General features: G+C 33.6%; 1 protein-coding gene across 1 annotated transcript; it reads left to right on the forward strand.

Annotated features, from left to right (window-relative positions):
* The first annotated feature begins 9,406 nt into the window (after positions 1–9,406).
* On the forward strand, positions 9,407–9,895 carry LOC145276614 (uncharacterized). The gene has a single exon (XM_080127807.1). The coding sequence runs from the start codon at positions 9,407–9,409 to the stop codon at positions 9,893–9,895; it is 489 nt and encodes a 162-aa protein (XP_079983933.1).
* Positions 9,896–21,696: the final 11,801 nt, after the last annotated feature.

The raw sequence follows: 21,696 nt of genomic DNA on the forward strand, positions 1-21,696 counted from the left end.
ACATAAGTATATGTATATATTACAATAAAACCTATCTAATAAATGCGACGCTATGAGATTATATAGATATATATTACGTGTCTTCCAGTTGTTGTGTAGCGTATTTTGTCTTTCGCCTTTCAATGTTGAGGTTTACACACACGCGCGCACACACAATCACACACACACATATATATATATGTATGTATATATATATATATATATATATATATATATATATATATATATGTGTATGTATATATGTGTGTGTGAATGCTGAGAGAGATATGGAGGAGCAGGAAGAACAAACACAAATGACACAATAATAGAAAAAGCAAAAAAAAAGAATTATTAATATGTTTGTTTGTGTATGAAATTGATTAAATAGTTGAAATTTAAAATTCAGTCAAGAAGGCGGAATTGCTTGTTATTATTTACCCTGCGACAACAAGTAGCAAAAAAAAAACAAAAAAAAACGAGAAAACTTTAAAGGAAGAGATGGGTCATAAAACATTTTTATCTTAAACCAATGTATTCGTTTTCATCTTGTAATTTTGTCAACGTCCCATAAAGCTATTCAATGTCAAAAACATTTTCATATGTTGAATAAAATCCGAGTAAATAGAGGCGACTTCAAAAGGAGAAACAGGTTTATCAATCCGTATTTACATTGCACTCAAGCAAAGGGAGCCCTAAACTATTTATAATTTATTTAGCGTAAATATGCAGTTAGACTAATATAACCTCTGTTGTAATATTATCCGATTCAATATAAAATGTAGCGTTAAGAAATGCAACTTTGCTACTTGAGGTATGAATGCTTAATTCTGGGCATGTGCAAAAGTAACAGCAGGAGTATTGTCTTATTCGACTTACTCTATCAAGGTCAACTGATTTCTTTTAATTGTGTCCTCTTAGTAGCAATAATTGCCGGCCAATTATCAAATTGAAATTGTTCTTCATTTCCAAATATATATCTAATTCCAGTCTGTAGACTAAATATTAAGATACAAGTTTGGTAATCAGTTTTTAAAAACACACCAAATAAGGGCACGTATATATATATATATATATATATATATATATATATATATATATATATATATATATATGTATATATATATATATATTTATATAAAATGAGTTAATAAATTCCAACGAAAGAAAGATGTATATTTAAATAAGGGAGTAGTCACCAACAATGTGTATTTTTTAACATTATTTTATTATTCCGTGTCTTGGTTTTTCATTGAGAATTATGTTTTAGTCTTATATTATGTTTGTTTAGAAAGAGGGGTGTATTTAAAATAGGGGATTTTTAATGTTTCTGTTTATTTGTCTCCCCATGTGGGTATGGCCAGACCCAGGATCGGTTCCTAGTGTGGGGAAGATGTTGTTTCCCCAGAGGGGGGGGGCAATTGGAGGGGTGTAGGTATGGGAGGGGGATGATAGAAGGGAAGATAGTCGTTTCAGTCATGAGGGGGTTCTCCTCCCCTGACTGAGGAGGGAGCGAGGTGTTGGAACAGATATTATACTATGGTTCTAGGTGTCTCCTAGTGTTGTTGGTTTCGAGGTTAAGTAGGGTTGGTATTGTTCAGTGTGTTGTATTAGAGATAGGGGTGTTATGTCTGTGTGTGGTTGTATGCGCGCATGTGTGTGTGTTTTAATGTGTCGGTTCTGATTTATGTGTGGGTGTGTATATGTGTATGTGTATGGGTGTGCATGCGAGTATACCTTGCATTTCATGTTTTTGTGTGATAATATTAGGTTCTGTTCAGTTCAGGAGTGAATTTGGTGATGAAGTTTTTTTTCCTGTGTAAGTAAATAAAAATAATTGTCTGTTTGGAAGATTGGCATTATTTTGAAGCTGTTTCCACTGCATGTGTGTACGTGTTTTGAAACATAGAGGTGTCTGTTATCTGCAATTTGGATGTTGCTCTTATGTAAGGCCACTCTATTGCTGAAATTTTTGGTGGCGCCTATGTAGGATTTGTTGCATGTTGTGCATCTTAGTGCATATACTACATTTCTGGAGGTGCAATTTAGATCCTTTTTTATTTTGAATGTTTGTGCTGGGTTTTTGAATGTGTATGTGTTACCTTCTATTATTATGTCACATACTCCACATCGCGGTTTGTTGCATTTTGTAACTCATTTTGTAGTATGTGGGACGAGTTTTGAGGAAGTAAGGATGTGTTTTAACTTTTGGGGTTGGCGTTTGCTTTTTATTATTTTTGTTGTTTTAAGTATGTTGTTTAGTTTGTCGCTCTGATTGAGGAGGATAAGGTTTTTGTTATTTGTGTGAATAGTTCTCGGTTGTTTGTGTTGTGTGTAGAGACGTATGCTAGAATTTGTTCTTTGTTGTGTTCTTTTGGGGTTCTTAGTTGGTCTATTGGAATTTTTTCAGCCAGTTCAATACCTTTCTGTATTAGTGGTAGCGGGTATCCTCTTTTCCGCAGTGTTATTTGTAGTTCATTCAGTCTAGTTGAACGGAGGTGTCTGTCTGTTACCATGGTGCAGACTCTACGTGCTAGGGAGTAGGATATTGATTTTAGACAGTTTTTAGGATGGTGGCTTTTTAAGTGGAGGTATTGTTGTGTGTCTGTGGGTTTGTGGTAGATGTCTGTGATTATGTTGTCGTTTTTTATTGTTACTAGGATGTCTAGGAAAGGTAGTTCTGTGGGGATTTGTTCTAGTGGAAGTTTATTTTTGGGTGTAGATTTTGTAGCAAAGTGTGGAGTTCTTTGATATCCCCCCCTGAGGTTCTCCAGAGGATAAAGCAGTCGTCTATGTATCTTTTCCAAGATTTTATGAAGAGTGTTTTTATATTGTGCCCGTACTTTTGCTGTATCCTTTCATAAAGGGTATCTTCTAGGAAGGCGAGTGTAAGGGTGGCATATGTCGGTGCCATTTTGGTACCCATTGCTGTGCCTAGTATTTGGATGTAGTTGTCTTTATTGAATTGGAAGGAGTTGTTATTGAGGATTATGTCGAGGCTATCAATCACGAATTGTTTATATATATATCAGCCATTTCTCGCATAAACAAACACCTTCTTTCATATTACACATTTAAATAATACAATAATTTGCAATACACTAAACAAACTAGGAATTCCAATCATACAAACCACATCATAAACTATAAGACAAATATTAAAAACTAGAAAATATACCCAAAACCAATCAGTTTCCAATGAAGGCATATACACTATTTCTTGTCGAAATTGTCATCATAGATACGCTGTGCAAATTACAAAACGATTGTGCAAATTAGTAAACCTTCATGTAGTCGCTGGCATATTCAGAATAAATTTGTAGTAAAAAATAAGGTATTTAATATAAATGTCAGAGTAATAAAGAAACACATCTTTTTAGGTACATAGATAATACATAAGTAATTTTCTCGAATCGTAGCTGATCTTCTTTCTCATTTCATCATGGTTTTTGTTCAGGCTTGAGGGAAAAGGAATATTTCAATTTAACGGTAGTTGCTGGTGTAATTGTAAAGCAATAGTTCAGTAATACCCAACTACAGTTACACCCGTAGTGAATTTGAAATGATTTATTTCTATGGAAAGAAGAAATCCATACGGAATGGAAACTCTGCCAAGTTAAGACGACGCCACATACAGCACGTATTATTAAAACAGTGTCTCCCATTTTGTATTGACTAGTCTGAATATCGCTTACGTTCGATGATTTAACGGGGACTGGCGTGTAAACGTGATTCTGCCGGATATATATATATATATATATATATATATATATATATATATATATATATATATATATGCATATACATATAATACATATATATATACACATATATACATATATATGCATACACATATATATATATATATATATATATATATATATATATATATATATGAAGTGCCTTCGATTAGTTTCCAAACGTTTTGTACAGGCATTTAAAATTATCGTGGAATCTTGAAAATGCAATATGTTATTGCTGTACATGTTATTAGATTACTGATCATGTTTTTAATTATTTTAGCTTAAAAGAAAATTCTACAGAAAAAATTGGAGTACATATTACTAAAGTCTGATTGTCACAGCTAGTGAATTTCCAAAAAATGCAATTTGGACGTTAGGAAAATTGACAATAACAATAAAGTAATAAAATTATATTTTCAACTTGGAAAAATGGCACAGAAAATTATGGAATGCCTTAGACTGCTTTTTGCCTGTCTTACATAAACCGCCCATCAGTTTTCGAGTGGCATAAGAGATTCAATGAAGGCGGGAAGTATGTGAGATATAGTGAGAGGTGTGGAAAGAATAATAAAATCAGAGCAGTGGAGGTGATTGCCAAAGAAAGGTTTTCATGGATTAAGACTTCCGTGCGTCTACAGAAACAATAAGTGCACAGGTTGATATCAGTTATTCGTGAGGAATTGGAGACGCAGATTTGCGCGAACTTAAATGCTCAAAGAAGATCGGAGAATATTTGACCATGCTGGGCATCAAGACAGTTCCTTACCCTACCTATAGTCCAGAAATTGCCCCATAAGCTCAAGAAAAACCTTTAAAGTGTTCGTTATGAGGCAATTTCTGAGATGAAAAAAGATGTAACGAGGGTCATTGACACGTTTACAGAAGATGACTTCAATAAGTGGTTGGAACGGTACAACAAGCGCAATGAAAGCGGTGGAGCTTACATTGAACAGGGACTAGAGTTTAATGTGTGTACTATCAAAAACGAACCTATACGAAAAAAGCCTGGAAACTTATATATAGCACCTTGTATACATACATACAGCAGGGGAAGTTAGGGCACTAACCCTAGATAAATCTAAGGTTTTTTACAGATTATGGCACGGGGGACTTCTCAGAAAAATCAGATTATATGCTATTACTTGACGAATACTTAACATAATTAAACTTGTTTTAATAAGAGAAAAAGTCAAGTTGTCCTCGATGGACATACGTGAAAACAATATGATATAAATGCGGGTGTGTCTCCTTGGAATGATATTATTCCTGATATTTATAAATTACCTCCCTGATAAAATTGTCTCTGAGATGGATATATTTGCAAATGCCACCACGCTCTAAAAAAGGTACGAGGGGAAAACGAATGAACATATTATCTAAGGCAATGGCAGAACCCCAAGAGTAAGACCTCATGTCTGTGGTGAAATGGGGACAAATATAGATGGTAACATTTAATGTTGCCAGAACTATGCTTCCTTTCTTTTAATAATTACAAGACACCTTAAAACCACCAATGGCTCTAGCTTATAATACATTATCTGAAAGTACTTTGTTCAAACTCATCGACTTAGCATTTACTAGGAATATGAGCTGGTGCAGATACATCGAGGGTATTGCCGCAGCTGCCACGAGGTAAGTGGGCTCTCTTTATCGGGCTAAAAAAATTACTTACGCCTGAAAGTATCTTGTACCTATACAAGGCTACCATTAGCCCATGTATAGCGTATTGTTGTCACATTTGAGCTGATGCATCCGCTAATAGTCTCTCACTCCTGGACAGGGTTCAGAAGAGCGCCGCCCACTTAATAGGTCCCAACATAGTAAGCTAGGCTGCATCCTTTCTCTCACCGACGAAATGTTGCATCCCTCTACTTGTTTTACTAGTATTTTAATGGTGTATGCTCTGAAGAAATACAAAACCCTCGTATTCCCACAACGTAAACAACCTCGACAAACCTGACAAGCAGCAAAATCGCACGCATACACAATAAAGTTCCCCAGATGCCAGAAAGCCCTCTACTATAATAGTTTCTTACCTAGAACTGCTAAACTTTGCAATTTTCTTCAAAGTTCCTGTTTCCCAGACTGTACTGACATGCAGAAGTTCAAGTGTAATGCCATATTGCTGCTCAAATAGCGTTATAGTATTTCTTCAATTATGTCCCAGATAATAGCCCGCTACATCAAAGTGGCACTGTGCCTTGTTTTGAATTAAAATACAACAAAATAATGCGAATATATATATATATATATATATATATATATATATATATATATATATATATATATATCAAGACTAGGACTTCAAAAAGGGAATTGGTAGCAACAAAAAGTGTATTTCAGTGTAAGTTACAATTGTTTCAAGACCGGTCGGACAATTTCAAGCATTATGTCGTTTGAAAATGAAATAAACGTTTTGTTGCTACCAATTCCTTTTTTGAAGTCTTGGTTTTGTTAATACAGTATATTAATGTTCAATCATGAAATATGATAGGTTACTTTTTAATCATCTCTTTTTGGCTTAAAATTCATTGGTATATGAAAATTTAATGAATGATACGGACCCAGTATAATTCAGTATATTACAAACAAGTCTATGTATATATATATATATATATATATATATATATATATATATATATATATATATATATATATATATATATTTGTGTGTGTGGGTGTATTCATTATCAGTTCCTATCTAAGTGCTAAATAATATAATTGACTTTTTTAATTGCTACTTTGTTATGATTTCAGATTTTATATTATTTTTAGTATCCATTGTCGAAAAACAGATTAATCAAACATGATACAATCGGATGCCTCTTTATGAGAAAGAACATTTATTTACATGAAAACAAAGAAAAATGACGGCATACATTCCGTGTTGCTTACTGTTTAATGACATTTATGGTCTTTTGTGACGGAAGAGTGTATTAACTGATGTGTATTTGCATTAAAATGAACATTGTCAGATGAGACATTTCAGATTCAATGTTTTTATAAGCATTTATATAGAAGATAAGTTCCTGTATATATAGGAAAGCTTAATAGTTTTTTGTTTTTTTTTAATATTTCCATGTTGTTTCATGTTTATATACATCTAACCCACAATAGGCAATTGTAATGTTATACACGCAATATGTAATATTTTTCTTGAATTAGTTTTACGGGGGAATCAAACAAAACTTAACTGTGTCCGTACTGATATTTTAGAAACTTCGATTTTTAATGTAATTAGATAAAGATAAATATTTCATCAATCTACATATTAAATTTATATATATATATATATATATATATAAAAATATATATATATATGTATATATATATATGCACATAAAGTTATGAACAGTAAATAGGATCCGAGCAAAGCTGTACTGAACTGATAGTATATATATATATATATATATATATATATATATATATATATATATATATATATTGGAAGCAAATCATTATTCAAGCATGTCTGAGTGAAGACGGCAGAGTTATTCTTTTGTCAAATGTTTCTGGATATCTTTTTCACTCTCTGAGCAGTCTTTATTTATCAGCTGGAATGTTGTATAAATTGGCGCCCAAACGTGGCTGTTACGCCACATTCTTTTTAAGTGCTTTCTATCAGTGCGTCCGATTAATATATATATATATATATATATATATATATATATATATATGATAATGTGACGCCCTGATAGAATATATATATATATATACGTGTGTTTGTGTGTTTGTGTGTCTGTGTGTGTTAGTATTACTGTTGATACGTTTAATCTATATTGAATCCGAGAATTGGAAGCTTTTTATATATTAGGACCGTCATCGGAATCCGGAAAATGTGTGTCAATTGTTTATGCTTGAAATATATTTTTCTACTTAGTTTGTTGTTTTTTTGTTTAAAACTTGAATCTCCATCGTTAGTTCTAATTATAAAGTGATAAATATTTTGTTTTATTTTAAACTACAAGTATGATTAAAACTTGCAAATAAACCCCGTTGGCGAAGATATTATGCGAGAATATTATCATTTCTTTTTTGCTATACGGCAATAAAACATCAACTGTCTATAACTAAATAGTTCTGCTTTCAAATTGTGGAAATCGGTCATATTTTGGAATGACAGGTATAACAGTGTTAGATAATAGCAGGGTTAAAGTGTTATCTATCTATCTATCTATCTATCTAGCTAGCTAGCTAGCTAGTCATAAGTGCTCAACAGCAGTAACCTTTTAAGGCTAAGAAGGGAAATGTTGTTTGGTAAATAACTTTAGCTGAAAGTTTATTATGTAAATCGTTAATTAATATATTTATTGATTAAGCTGTACAATAATTCCCCCCACTCTTTATCTGTGCATAAACCTAAACGTAGATTCCATGGAAATGCTCATTCCTTAGAACTGCACGCCTGAGAAACTATCTTCCGTTTTCCTGCTTTCCAGCTGACTATAATCTGATTGTCTTCAAGTACAACGTACCCAATTCTTTATGAGCCGTTCCAGTTAAGTTAACAAATTTACCGAATTTCCATTACTAACAATTACTATATTGTTCAATTGACTACTGTACACTCTTAAACCTTATCTTAGAGTGGTATTTGGGTCGTGATAAGTGTTGATATTGATATAAAAGAAAAAAAAGGAGTTAGCTATAACAGAAGCATTTAAAAATCCAAATCAATAATTGATAAGTGACACTGTTTACGTTACATGTGGCCACGTAGCAGACTCGAGTGAAACACTAAGAAATCCGAAATAAATTTATAATAATAAATTATAAAGTCGTTGTTCTGTGGTTTACAGTGAAGAAAATCAGATATGTCTCAATCGTTTTATTGCATCGGTATTGCGGGCATTTATCACAGCATCCATCAGCAGAAAGCCAAAAACATCCGGACAGAAAAGTGTGAAGATTCTTCTTCCATATATCATCCCCTGCTATGAAACACCTGCATCAGCAAATATTTTAGACTCAAAATATAAATAGCAAGCAAACAAACTTGCAATTCAAATAAATTTGGACTTAGGTCAACAAGAGGGCGCGATATGCACAAAAGTTTGTCGAGTGGTTGACTTAAACGGTGTGGATTCTGTTCTCATGGCCCAACGCTATCTGTAAACCGAAGTATCATACTCCACAATTAATACTAGCCAGAAGTTAATTTATAAATGAAATAATTACAACAAAAAGGTTACAAAATGATCCGTTCTTTATTTCTGATTACTCGACATTAACTCTAAATCGAAAGAAATATTTACATTTGAAAAAGCTAAATGTTCACATTATAATTATAAGTCGTGGAACAGATAAATCGTCGAACGTTTCGATTCTTCCCTTTCATTTTAAATTCACCCCCACACAAATATATATGTATATATATATATATATGTATGTATATATATATATATATATATATATATATATATATATATATATATATATATATATATATAAAATCTACAGGGCCATCAATATTTAGCGTTACAGTCTATTTCAAACTATAAGTTTAATTATTTTTCTCGGTATTCCTCTATTTTGACACTTATTCATGAATCTTTATACTCTCAGATACCAGAATATAACCATGAGTAGTATTTTAGACAAGTGGACTGCAATTGTTGAGCTATTTAAAGCACGAAATTACAGGAAAAATATCTGTAAGAGCATGAAAGTGAAAATGCTGGTAGGAAATGCTGGTCTGGAGGACTTTAAAACGTTTGGACGAGACTGGAGACATTCAGAATAGGCAAGTGACAGGTGGCTCTCGAACAGCCACAACTCCTAAACTTGTTAAATCCATCAGAGAAAAGATCCGGAGGAATCCTAAGAGATCAATCCAGAATCTTGCTAAAGAGTCGAGAGTGTCGTATGGGACCATGTCATCTGTACTCCGAAAGGACCTGCAGATGTCTCCATTCAGGCATATCAAGAAACAACACCTTGCTGTTGAAGTTGTTGATAAACGACTCCAAAGATCCCAGATACTTCTTTCCTGCAGTCAAGATGGCACGCTACCAAATCTCTTTTTCAGTGATGAGAAGAAATGTGATATTAGACACAACTTTAACACCCAAAACGATCCGGTTTGGTCGAGGGATGGGAAGGAAGGATCCCGAGTGGCGAAAAGAAAAAATGTGCCCTTCTTTTTTATTGACCAGGGGGTGAAATTCAACAAGTAAAACTATCAAGATTACATCCTCGTTGGCGCATTGTTGCACTGGACACAGAAGCACTTAAAAAACATCCCTTGACTTTTCAGCACAACTCAGCAACATCACAGGGGCGAAAAAGACTCAGGAGTGTCTTTCCGAGAATTTCCAACACTTCATTCCCAAAGAGGAATGGCCTCCATCTTCCCTCAATCTGAATCCTCTTGATTTTGGGACCTGGTGATACTTTGAGAGCAAGGTCTCGGCCACTCACCATCAAAGTTTGGAAGCTCTGAAGGTCAAACTGCAGAAGGAGTGGGTCAAAGTCCCCCAGAAAGTAAGTCGTGACACATGTAAGGCTTTTCCCAAACATCTTCAATAAGTTAAAATCGCAGATGGTGAACATATCGAATATTTTGTGTATTAACTTTCTATTGCTTTTTCTACGATAATGCCTCTGCAAAAATTCTAAATTTTGTTTAATTTCCTAAATATAACCACTTTAAGTTGTAACGATAAATACTGATGACCTGTGTATATATATATATATATATATATATATATATATATATATATATATATATATATATAGTTAGTAATTTATAAAATATATATGGGGATTAAGCTACACTGAATATTCCGCGTTTCGTCCACCTTGGGATACTTCAGGTTTATGCGCATAAGTCTGAAGAATCCTAGAATGGATGGAACGCGGAATATTCAGTGTAGCTTAATCGCCATATATATTTTATAAATTACTAAATATATATATATATATATAAATATATATATATATATTATAAATTACTAACTAGCTCTACTTACGTATTAAGCACGTTTGAAGTAAATACTTAAAGTTTACGCATACATTTATACTGTTGTATATTTATTTCATGTGAGTAAATGAAGTATTTATATATATATATATATATATATATATATATATATATATATATATATATATATATATATATATATATATAGCATCAGATAATTTCAAATGCACAGACATAAATGTAGGGATCTCATTTCCTTAGAGGTCAGATATCCAACGTGAAAAGCCTTGTGTCTGACTTTGTCAATGTTGCTTTTCAATTGAAATATCGCTACCAGACAATTGTGTCTTCAATAAAATATGATGGGGGTTGGGTTAGAGAAGTCTTCTGTAAATTAGGGACTCAACAGACTGCTGAAAGATGAATAGCTCCAACCAGTAGCTCTGCTGATTGGAAAGCTTATGAACTGAATACAAAACAGCAAGTCAGACATTGATAGTCTATCTCGTTTATTTAGAACGTGTATTAATGTCTTCTCTCGCTTGTAGAACTCTAAACTTTTTCAATCTTACTAGGGAGAGTTAAAGAAAGAAAGAGAATAAGAGGGGCAGAATTTAGCAGTTTGGTGCATTATCTTTATATATGCAATATGTGCTGCATTATTGATGGCTAGTTAAACATTTTTATAGCATGCAAATTCTGCGTCTACCCCCATATATATATATATATATATATATATATATATATATGTATATATATATATATATATATATATATATATATATATATATATATGTATGTATATTTAAAAAGACAACAGAAAGCTTCGAGGCGAGTCTGCCCGTGGCGAGTTTAGGGGGTTAGTATCATGAAGAATAGAAAGAGCGTGTCAGTTCCAGGGTCAGTGATAAGAATGGGTTGGTGAAAGAGGGGCGGTTATCCGAGGCATTTAAGTGTGGTGGTACTATTTCGTAATGCGACCGGATAAAGCGTAGCTTTTTGTATTTTTATATGAATTGAGAAAGGAGTCTGTCTAAATGAAAACTAAATTTGGCTGAATGAAACATGTAAATTATTTTTTTTTTAGATATTTTGTTTTAAACTTAGGTATGATGTCTAAGTCTTAAATATACAGTAGGTATATAATTTTAATGATATTTTGATTGTGAATGTATATGTAATATAGATCTAAAACATATAATAAATAAGTATAAGAATCCACCAAATATCTTACTTTATATATATATATATATATATATATATGTATGTATGTATGTGTGTATGTGTGTCTGTGTGTGCATTAAATATCCTCCTATATGTGTGTGTTTTAGTGTGTGTATTATGTTTATATGTATATATATATGTGTGTGTGTGTGTGGCTGTGTGTACTCTGGGTGTACATGTGTATTTTTTGTCCTATAGTACACAAAAGCTGGCTTCCCTCTTTTTGTGGTCGACGCCTATACATCTAAAGAAATCGGTCCTTTACTGTTCGGTATTATTCAAGGAATTTTCACAGAAAGTCGATAATGTAAAACCACAAAGCCTTGTGTACAAAGGACGATATCCCAATTAAAAAGCAAAATAAGCATAGCTTAACCAAAGATGTAACTTTCAATTGCAAGAAAGCAAAAAAAAGTCACTATTTACAAACACTCTCACTTAATATCGAACACACGCATATACGTATACATGTGCCCCGTTGGAGTAATAGTAATGAGTATATGGGAGCCTATATCAAATAATCAGTATATTTAAATTGTGTCAAACAATATTTGCCTACGGATATCCAAAAATAACTGTTATTCATTTTTGCAGTAAACGGACCGTGATATTCATTCAACATGATTTCCAAAATGAAATCAATATTTCTGATATATGTAATTAATTAAATAGCTAGATTTGTACGTGTATAGAATGCGTTGCTTCGTGATACATTAATCGTTTTAAAGTGGTCTATAAACTGCTTAAGTAACGTTAAATAATCAACATTTACATATAAAGAGGTGGGCGAAATTTCTCGGTTTATCTTTTTTATTAAATTACATTTGTTAGTTTATTAGTTTACAAACCGTGTTAAAATAATAACTATTTTATTTTGAAACCAATTCGTAAGATGTATGGTGACATAGGATTTCACTTAATAATCTGATAAAAATATACCGTAAACATTGAATTGAATTTGTAGATAATATATAACATCATCATCTGTAAAATGCATAAGTATCATAATCTGATGCCGGATGCATAATTACAGATAAGATTGAGGAAAATTATAGGAATTATATATATATATATATATATATATATATATATATATATATATATATATGAAATAAACTATTTGTTGGTTTGATCCATTTTTGAAGTCTTGGTTTTTAGTGAAACAATATATATATATATATATATATATATATATATATATAGGGTGACCCGAAAAAACAAAAAAAACATAGAATGTATATCTAGAACATGTGCTATAGAACGGTGAAAACAGGCCAAAGACCCTAGTGGTTTGATGTGATGTTTTGAATATAATAAACTAGTTATGATTAAAGTTTTGTTTCATTCGGACAAAACACTAAGAAACAGAGCCTAATTTTAGTTGGGATCCGTTTTTTTTTTTTTGGTCACCCTATATATATATATATTGTTTTAACAAAAACCAAGACTTCAAAAAATGGGTTCATAGCAAAAATAGTTTATTTCATCGGTAGTAACAATTGTTGCAAGACTATTCGGACAAATCCAAAAATTATATCGTTTGAAAATTTTCACCAGAGCAGCCTTTCTACAGACTTATTGAATGACAAAAACTTTAACAATAAAACACTACAGAAACCGTTTCCCTTGTAAGGAAAAAAAAACAAGCGAAAATAGTTTACGTATATCGCATACATGCAAAGTATTTTTTTAATATATTTGTCTATTTTCGTATCTCCATTTAAAAAAAAAATCAAACAAAATATCATAATATGTTACCACTAATTACCTATGTCCATTTAATATGTTTTATTAATCCTAATCATTGATTTATTAAATTTAATTTGTTTATTTTTTATTTAATTTAAATTATTTTTTTATTAATCCGGACTAACCAACCAAGCCAAATTATTGCGATTCTATGTAAGTTTCGTATCTGGAATTTGCTTTGTTTATATACAAAAATATCGGCTAACCTAATTATGTGATTTAAGAAAGTTTTTTTTTTTTTTTAACTTTTTAAATTAATTATATAAACCCAATAAAATTCGGAATTCTACAAATAAGACTATATATATATATATATATATATATATATATATATATATATATATATACATGTATATATATTATATATAATTATTTTCACAGCTAAATATATACATACATATATAGTCAGTTAGATTTACTTGATCTATATTTTACCACATCTCCAACACTAATTAAGCCTCAACAACCTTCTTTTCTAGATATAAACAATTTATTTACATCTTTTTTTTCTAAACAAAAGCATTACATAAGCATTCTCCTGCCTAGCATTCTTAATTCGTTTACATTCTCATCAAGTTTTAGATAGCTATGTCTGTGGCATTGATGACACATATTTAAATCGAACTGTGGGATGCGAGTAAATCATCTCCAAATATATGTAGCCTTTCTCGCTGAAAACATCCTCTATCAGATTTGTTAATTTGAGTTTAATAGCACCTGAGTGAACGATCTTACCTCTTTTCATCACAAGAATAGAACAAGTCGTAGTGACAAATTCCATCTTAATTTCATATCTTGGCTAAGAATATGCTGTTCTTATTGTTTTAACTCTATCCGTTGATATCTTATATGCGTTTTAACTCTATCCGTTGATATCTTATATGCTTTTATATTGATTGATGTGATTCACGGCTGATTAACATTGTCTAACTGTGTAGGATATAGACTTGAGAGTCAAAACAATTATAAGAATATACTGTGTCATAGCCCTTGTAATTATGCAGCAATTCATTATGGTATGAAGCTGTTTCACATTTCTTCCAAAAACTTTAAAGTAATCCAGGAATAGTAGATGGTTGACTGTCGGGAGTCATTTTTCAATGTCCTACTTTCGCATTCCGTATAAAATGTGTCAACGGATCACACTGATGACGAGGACAAAATGAAAGGTAAAATCCTGGTAATTTTTTTAAAACACAGGAATCACCACTTATAAAGGCCTGGAGGCCACTCGAAGAGAAGGGTTAATGAGTATACATTAGCCAATGTGATTATAGTAAACATAAGTAGTGGGAATTTTGTAAATTGGATTAATTAGGGGGACGGTTCATCAAGAACTTGTTTACGTTGGACTAGAATATAATACGATTGTAGTCAGCTGGAAACAGGCAGTTGGAAGAGAGTTTCGCCAGGCGTGCAGTCCTAAGAAAGAAGCTTTGTTCATGGAATCTGCATTTAGGTTTAGGCACAGATAAAGAGTGTGGGAAATTATTGATAGAGGTTTTGGCTAGACGAGTGTTTTTCCTGAAAGTTTGGCGAGGGGGGATTTTAGATTGAAGCTCAGCTAGGAATTGGCCATGAAAATAACTATGTATGTTTATTTTAATTTGCCAGATGCAACATTCATTTAAGTTAGATTGGTTGTCCAATTCTTCATTCTATTCTTTCGAGATGTAGAGGGATATTCCGAAAATTTCTAAACTTGGAGTTCTCTTTAAATGAAACATTATTTCAAATGCTTTCTTATAATCTTTTATGTCAAGGTTAGTAAATTTTCATTTGCAATTTGGTTAGATCACTTTATTTTTCAGAATTGATGTGTGTTTGTTTTTCGTCATCCTTTCTATTTCTCAGGCAACAAGTTATTTTGCCCAAATGACCGTAAATACTTTTAGACAATATGTTAGTTAAACATTTTCACAAACTTGATAGGCTAGTGATAGGTCTTGACCTTCTGTTGCCGTATAATATATATATATATATATATATATGTATGATCAAGACTTTATCGGACACTCAGAGAATTTATCTATCGTCAAACAGTAAATTAGCATTGTTGCAAAGAGTAGGTGAAGAATGTGGGGTTCTTTGCACCAATATCACTGAACTCCTCAGGTGAAAGAACTTTTCAATACGAAAGCTATTTAATATTTACTGTAAGTATCTCAACGATCACTTTTATTCTTGAGTTGGAAGCCATGTTTAGTTTCAGAACAGTTTCCGATGGTTAGTGGTTCTATACAGGTCCTTGAGATGACGTGTTCTCAGTAGACAGCTGTTCTGTACAAGTTACTGATTTTATAATTTTGTGGCCAAAGAGCAAAGATAGTCCCCGTGTTGACACGAAGAAACCATATGCAAGGTTGCTAAAAAAAGTTTAATTTTATGAAGCAATTCCGCTTTCTAATTGGTTGGTTGCAGAACGTGAATTAATTTCCTAAAATCCTAGTTCCTAGCAACAGCGTTTATAAATAGGATCTCACAACAGTAAGGAACCATACCCATTTTCACTAAAAACTATTGCAATATTTATCTCTATCTGTAGACGTATTCTAGAGGACACGTCCGTTGCAATATCTTTGACCCAATCTGCATCATCTTGATGCTTTACTTTCTTGTCTCAAATGTTTTTTCCGAATATATTCGATAGATATAACTTATTTCCTTGTTTCAATTTTTTCTATTATATTTAAGATTAAAAAGAAGTTTTTGCTTAATCCCAAACTGTCTGTTCTATTGATACTGTTTAATTCTGCTACTGTAACGATTGATTTAACTGTGATACGCTATTTCAGTTCATTTGAACACTTTTTAGTTTATGTAAAATTTACGGATTAGTAATTCACAATTACTCTGATTTTTAGTTTGCTATTGGGAAGTGGTTTGAGGATGTACTTGATGAAGTGAGAATAAATGAGGATAGCTATGTAGAAGCATGATGGGACCAAAGTGTCATGACAACCAAGCAAATGAAACATAATCATCCAGAATTGCCTCAAGAAAATCATAGACATTGAAGTGTCCTAAGACAAGGACGTGATAGAGAGAGAGAGAGAGAGAGAGAGAGAGAGAGAAGTACATTTACGGCAATTATGATCCATATTTTTAGATACAGCGTTTGTAACAGTCTCAACGTTTAAATCAATAACAAGGAGAGAGAAAAAGGGATTCTCCGGACATGGCTTTTATATGATTAGATTATTCTATCTATTTATAAATAGGTTTAAATGTGTACGTACTCGCCATAGTCCTCGAGAAAAAAAATAAATAAATAGAATACCTAGCGTTTGTAACAGTTCCAACGTTTAAATCATTTACAAGGACAGAAAAAAGGGATGCTCCGGACATTTTTTTAGTATATAATAAATCGGATTATTTTGTCTGTTTATAAATATGTTTAAATGTGTGCATTGGAGTCAACGTTTGAATCAATAACAAAAACAGGTCATGTGTTTCTGATCGTATTTTATGGATCTTTTCATTTCATTATATATATATATAAATATATATATATATATATATATATAAAAGTGAACGTGCCTGTGTGTCTGTGTGTGTGTCTGTGTACATTTCCCTACGCAATAACTCTGTCAATTTACAGTCTACAGACTCGAAATTTGATATGCAGGGTACTGAGATGTAGGTAAATCGATGTGATCGGTTTTCGGACAGAAATTTCGTTGTTAAGTGGTCAAAGTACAACGATTTGACCGTTGAGAACTCTACCAAACTCCTTCTACAATTATGGGTCTAAACACTTGTAAATTTAGATATAGGTTCCTTGGACATGGATCTAACTTAATAAATTTATCTGAGCCCAAAACAATAAATTTTAAGGGCACATAATAGGGGTCAGCATTTAAAACATTGACCTTTTTTTTTTTTTTTTTTTTTTTTTTTTGCTCAGCATATAACTCCAAACACCCGGGAAACGCCGGGCACACATGCTAGTATATCTCTAAAGGTGAACGTGTCTGTTTGTGTGTCTGTGTGTGTACATTTCCCTACGCAATATCTCTTAATAACTTAATCTGTGCGGAAACAATAAATTTTAAGGGACCATAATCGGGGTCAACATTTAAAAAATTGACCGTTTTTTTGGGCTCAGCATATAACTCCAAACACCCGGGCAACGCCGGACATACATGCTAGTATATCTATAAAAGTGAACGTGTCTTTCTGTGTGTGTCTGTGTGTGTGTTTGTTTACATTTCCCTACGCAATAACTCTGTCAATTTTTGTCTACAGACTCGAAATTTGATATACAGGGTACTGAGATTTGGGAAAATCGATGTGATCGGGTTTCGGGCAAAAATTTCGCTGTTAAGGGGTCAAAGTTCAATGATTTGATCTTTGAGAACTCTACCAAACTCCTCCGACAATTTTGGGTCTAAACACTAGACATTTTAGATATTGGTTCCTTGGACATGAATCTAACTAAATAACTTGATTTGAGTCTAAAACAATAACTATTAAGGGGTCATAATAGAGGTCAAAGTTTAAAAAAATAACATTTTTTTTGTTTGTTTTTGCTCAGCATGCACTTCCAACACCCGGGCAACGGCGGGCACCCATTCCTAGTCTATCTCTCTCTCTCTCTCTCTCTCTCTATATATATATATATATATATATATATATATATATATATATATATATATATGGGGGTGTTAAAAATAACGTAGTAATAATTAAGTAAATATTTAAAAAAAGAAGAAGGAAGAAAATAAAAATAGGAAGAGTGCGGGAATGGAGGAGGACAGGAGGAAGGATAGGAAGAAGATGGAAAATACGCCATGCATTAATTATAATTGTGTTATTATTATTATCATTATTGCTTTCATTGCTATTGTTGCCACTACTATTATCATTGCTACCGATATTAGTGTTACTATCATTATTGTTAATTTTATTTTTGTTGCTGTTATTGGTAGTAGTTGTAGTAGTAGCAGTAGTAGTAGTAGTAGTAGTAGTAGTAGTAGTAGTAGTAGTGGTGGTGGGGTGGTGGTGGTGGTGGTGTTGGTGGAGGAGGAGAAAGGTCGGGACGGGATCTTTAACTCTGGTGGGAAACCATCTTATAGAGTACGTCTCGATAAAAATATCGGTAGTGGTGTAATCTAAAACTCACCAACCCCATTTATGGGAGAATGTCAAATCAAAATCTTGAAAATAACGACGTGAATGAGGCTGGAACATCTTGCGAAGGGCTTACGTTCGGCAGGTGTCGCACTGATCAGCAGGGTGGGTCCTGTCATCATCATACAACTGTTCGAAATTCTGAGGATGTGTGTGAATGTAGGGGCAGTGAGGATTAGCAGAAAGGGTCCCAACGTCGAAGGGAGTTGGAACAGGAAATGTCAAAAAACCGTGGACGGATGGGGAAAGAAGAGTACTGTGGACATGCTGGTGGATATATCCGAAAAGTGAAGGAAGGGTAGGAATGTAGAGGAGGAGGAACTAGGAGTGTCACAAATTTTGTATCTCAGTTAAAACAGATTAAAAACAATAACCTACTTCCAGTGATTGCAATGGAAGAGATTGAACGGGTGGTTAGGAATGAAATCAACAGCGGAAGTAAAATTGATGAAACTAGCTCTGATGAAAGCATTGAGGGTGCGGAAGTGCAGAAGGTAAAAGTAAGCGATGATTGAGGCGGGAAACTGGGGAGATATGGAATGCCATGGTAAGGGGAAGTCATGAGAAGGATTTTGAAGGATTTAAGGAAGGCGAGATCAATGACTCTGATACAATGGAGCCAGTGAAAGGAGCAGATGTATGGAGAATTGAGGATGAAGTCCGAGCTTTGACTTTTGTAGAAAAAGAAGTACTTTAGATGTTAAGAGAGGGTTTTCTTGGAGGCGAAATCATAGATATTCCAAACATCAAGAGTAGTGATAGGCGGAAGGTGAAAAGCGAGGCAAAAATAGTTCAAGGCGTAATTCACAACATCATAAGAAAGAACATATTAGTTACTGAACTTAACAGGCTTCTGTATGCAGCGTCATACTTTGTTGCGAATAGTCTTGGCTGAATACAGAAGACGAGGGAAAATAAAGTATAGAAGGTAACACTGGCAGAGGAGTTTTTAGGAAATTATTAAACAATGGCGGCAAACATTGGTAGAATCAAAGAAATAAGAAAATGAGTTAAACTAAGATAGGAAGCCAAGGGCGTGCTTGAAAGGAGGAATAGATTGCTGGAAAAGGAGGCAATGACCGTCCTAACAATGTTAAAATAGAAGGTTCACACTGGTGGTATGTAAATTAGGAACTTTGTCGGAAAAAGTGCAGCGATTCAGTAAAACACCTTTTCCGAAAGAATCAGGCTCAGATGTATAATGTTAATAATGGTAGAAAGCAGGCGGGAAATAAAAACACACCAAATGTAGATGACACCAGGAAGTTTTGGAGTTGAACTTGGTCTGCTTAGGGCGATATAATGAGACAGCAAGCTGGTTGAGAGAGGTCAGAGCAAGGCTATCAGGAATGCAACAGATGGAAAACGTTGAAATAACTATTGATGACGTGAAAGATGGCATACGAAGGATGACAAACTGGAAGGCACATGGTCCAGATGAACAGTTCCAATGCCTTTTTTCACCTGTAGTTGCTGCCCTGCAAAGGATCGTAGGGTCAGATGTCCCTGATTGGCTTGTTAAAGGAAGGACGACACTGATTTAAAAGGATCCTGCAAAACGAACAACTGCCAGCAATTACAGAATAATAACGTCTACCACTAATGCGGAAGCTGTTAACCGGAATCTTTGCAGAAAAAAGTTTATGGACATCTTCTGAGTTATGATATTTTCCCTGATGAACAGAAAGGGTGTCGGTAAGGTCTAGGGGTACCAAGGAGTAACTAATGATTGATAAGGCTGTCATGCAGGACGCAAAGAGGAAGAAGAGGAATCAGAGTGCAGCATGGATCAATTACGGAAGGGCTTACAACATTATTCATGGATCCGTTAAACACTATCGATAATGAAGGTTGCTGGAAATGTGATAGGGCTTTTGGAGACAAGTGTGGCTCAATGGAAAACGATGCAGAAGCAAACAGAAAAGTGCTGAGGCAGGTTTGCATTAAACGTTGAATATTCCAGGGGGATTCGTTATCTCCGCACTTTTTGTAATGATAATGATGCCACTGACCATCCTCTTGAAGAGAGAGACGTTGGGGTATAACTTTCGATCTGGTGGCACGCGCCTCGACCATCTACTGTTTATGGATGACTTGAATATATTCGGTAGAAATGAGAGGGAAATGAAGCGACTGGTAGAGCTCGTAGGGACATACTCGGAAGTCATCGGGATGGATTTTGGGATTAGTAAATGTGCGGTGCTGGTGATGAAAAAGGGAGTAAATATTCATTCGAGTGGAATAGTGCTGCCAAGTAGAGAAATTATGGAAGACATAGAAGGTACAGGGTATAAGTATTTCGGAGTGCTGGAGGGTGTGGGCATCATGAGCAGAGGGATGAAAGAGAAAGTCAGGAAGGAGTACCTTAGAAAAGTCAAAGTATTTGCGAACTTGACATTGTATGGAGGAAAACTTATAAAATTGGTGAATGTATGGGCTCCGGACTACAACTTGGATGTCTTCAAGTCTAATGTTAACAAATTCCTAATGAACCGCCCCCTTAAGTAAACACTTCATCAAATCTTCTCACTAACGTAATGTACTTGCAATAACCCTTATCCCTGAGTGGCTTCCGGGCCTTGATAAGTGGTGATCTCTATGTAACAAAAAAAAAGACAGTGTTTTGAGATACAGTGCGTGGATTTTAGAATGATATGACAAGGAGTTGCATTCCATCGATATCAAAACAAGAAAAGTTTTAACAATATTTGGTACATTCCACATGCAAAGTAGCGTAGGGAGACTGTATCGAAAGAGGAGAGATTGTGGGAGAGGATTGAAAAATGTAAAAGATTTTGTCGTTGAAGGAGCATGTGGTTAGAAGTGAGGAGTGGATGCTCAAGGTTGTGACCAATGAAGTAGACGTATGTGAGGTAAAGGTTGTGTATGTGAAACGTATGGATAGAGAAAAGGCAGAGAAACTGGCTAGAAAGAAAATGCACGGAAAGT

This window comes from Euprymna scolopes, chromosome 5 (genome assembly GCF_053919585.1).
Source record: "Euprymna scolopes isolate OS-2025 chromosome 5, ASM5391958v1, whole genome shotgun sequence".
NCBI lineage: Eukaryota > Metazoa > Mollusca > Cephalopoda > Sepiida > Sepiolidae > Euprymna > Euprymna scolopes.